The sequence below is a fragment of the Malaclemys terrapin genome, chromosome 16, assembly GCF_027887155.1.
Source record: "Malaclemys terrapin pileata isolate rMalTer1 chromosome 16, rMalTer1.hap1, whole genome shotgun sequence".
NCBI classification, from domain to species: Eukaryota; Metazoa; Chordata; order Testudines; family Emydidae; genus Malaclemys; species Malaclemys terrapin.
In genome coordinates, this window is record NC_071520.1 from 14,682,276 (window position 1) to 14,684,984 (window position 2,709).

General features: G+C 45.5%; 1 protein-coding gene across 1 annotated transcript; it reads left to right on the forward strand.

Moving 5' to 3' along the window:
- Window positions 1-998: 998 nt before the first annotated feature.
- LOC128824916 (testis-specific serine/threonine-protein kinase 1-like) lies at window positions 999-1,844 on the forward strand. The gene has a single exon (XM_054006844.1). The coding sequence runs from the start codon at window positions 999-1,001 to the stop codon at window positions 1,842-1,844; it is 846 nt and encodes a 281-aa protein (XP_053862819.1).
- Window positions 1,845-2,709: the final 865 nt, after the last annotated feature.

A 2,709-nucleotide genomic window follows, 5' to 3' on the forward strand; every position in this document is an offset into this window, starting at 1 on the left:
CAGTGGGTCTGGATTTTTAGCCATGATATGAAGGTATGGAGTTCAGGGTTTACGGCACCAGACTGGAAGTCAAAAGATCTGAGTTTTCTTCTGCTCTCTGCTACTTGACTTTGGGCCTCAGTTTCTCAATCAGAAAAATGGACAATACCACCTGCCTTTGTAAAAGGCTGGTTTCATAGATTCTGCCCCCAACACGTACTGGTCTCACAACCACCTAAACTCCCTGAAGTTTCCCCCCACTGTTCTGGGTTTGGCCAACCTTTTCCAGTGCTGGGCATCCCCAGCCACGCATAGCTGTTGTCTGTCACAAATACCTGTGATGGAGTTCCCAATATACATACTGAAGTTTTAGTGCTTATGTGATTGGGTCATGAACAGCAAGGAATGAGCATTGCCTTATTTTTCCCCTTACATAACCTCTCCTTCCTATGTACAAACCTGGCATCAGTACAGCTATCCACCCTAAGGATAGTACTTTAGACCAAATTAAAGGATTTTTAGGCTAGAAAATTCGTGTGCGTTGAGGCTGCAGTAGAGGCACAGAGTAGCAGGCTCAGAAGAAGGGATATATAATACCTAAGTACTAGGCTGAGCAAATAATTGGAATGAAGCGATTTTAGTTTCAAAACCAAACAGGAGATCTTTTAAAACCAACCTCTTTCCCCTTGCAAGATAGAACAATCCTCTATTAAGGAGTTCCAGAACACGAGGTGATGTCTTTTTTCGTTGATGCATGAAACTTTATCATCCCTGTGCTTGGCTTTCACTTTATAATGCCACTGAATTATACAGTCTGTCACCACTCATGACAGCTTTGCTTTATGACCTCACCTGCTGACATCATCTATTAAACAATGCCAAGAGGTTTCAGATCAGTAACCTCCAAAGGACTCAGGCACCAGAGTCAACCATCATGCAGTGCAAAGGAATACACTGCTAGCTTATGTACAGATGAGTTGTAGGTTTCACCTTCCGAGGCACTTGTTGCTTCTGGCACCATGGATGATGCTGCAGTCCTTAAGAGGAAAGGTTACATCATGGGGAGCAATTTAGGAGAGAGCTCTTTTGCCAAAGTGAAATGCGCCTACTCTGAGCGCCTGAAATTCCACGTGGCAGTGAAGATTACAGATAGGAAAAATGTTCCTCCTGAGTTCTTGGAAAAATTTCTCCCCAGGGAATTGGAGATATTGGCAACAGTGAGCCACTGTTCTATCATCAAGATCTATGAGATCTTTGAGACATCTGGAAAAGTCTACATAGTCATGGAGCTTGGTGTACAAGGAGACTTACTGGAGTTCATCAAGAGAAACAGAGGTCTGCCTGAAGAAGTAGCACGCAAGATGTTTCGCCAGCTATCTTGTGCCGTCAAATACTGCCACGATTTGGACGTTGTCCACAGGGACCTAAAATGTGACAACATCCTCTTGGATAAAGACATGAACATCAAACTGTCTGACTTTGGCTTTTCCAAACGGTGCTTCCAGGATGAGAATGGGAAAGTGATCCTCAGTCAAACCTTCTGTGGTTCTGCTGCTTATGCTGCTCCTGAAGTGATAGAAGGTATTCCTTATCAGCCCAAAGTTTATGACATCTGGAGCCTGGGCGTCATTCTGTATGTGATGGTCAGCGGATACATGCCATACGATGACTCCAACGTTAAGAGAATGCTCCGCTTTCAGAAGGAACACCGAGTGATCTTCCCTGAGTCTTTGACACAAGAATGCAAAGATCTTATTTTCCGTATGCTGCAACCCGATGTGTCTCACCGGCTACAAATCGAAGATGTTTTGAACCATGCTTGGGTGCAGGGGAAGCGCCAGAAGCCACACACCATGCTTGAATAATCAATCAATAAACCACTAAGCACAAACAAAGGGGAAGGCATATCTGTTTCTAGAGGCTGTCACACCGCAGAGTGCTGTAACTGCGGCTGTGATCCATGGTTTCCTTTGCTCAATGTGCCCTGTCATTCTCATGGTGAGATTTCTATCCACTTGCATATTTAGAAACCAATTCAGTTGCAGCCAGCTGCTGCGTGGAAGCTATTATTTCCTTTATTTGCCTTGCTGCTGAGGTCAACATGAATGACAATTTCTCAAGGCACTCAGATTTTTAGCAGTAGTTCTCCCTCCAGTGAGCCAGCCAGCAATTTTAGCCTCTGCCCATCCCACTGTTACCTGACTTATTCAGTGTGTCATAAACATGCCTTGGTGCTCAATGGACAGAGGCTCTGTGCTGCCCCAAAGAGCTGCTTACAAGTTAAGGTTGACACAGGATGATGAGAGATGGGGGCACACCAGCAGAGTAGGAAGGGGCCTCCCATAGTGATCCCGTAGAATTAGTGTCGGCAGGAGAGAGGGCTTGGTTATTGATTCCAGGGGCAGTCGTGGTAGAAAGGCCTGGAAGCTCCTCAGAGTAGCTGTTTGCTTTTCTCAGCCTCCAAATATTGTTTCTTCTTGCTTCTCCTCCTAATCATCCTCAAACAGAACCCTCTGCCAATCAGAGAGGGGCTCAGGATCCGAATCCAGGGCAGGTGGAATTTGTTCCTCTGTTGCTGGTATCTACTAGTGAAGAAGGTAATTTGTAGTCAGCCTGACCAGAAGTCATGGGAGCTGATGGCTTCTAAGTCCCTGTTCTCACTCCAACTTTGAACTTGTGATCACTTAGTGCCAGGGTTGGTGTCACAGTTCAAAGCTACTGCACCTGGTT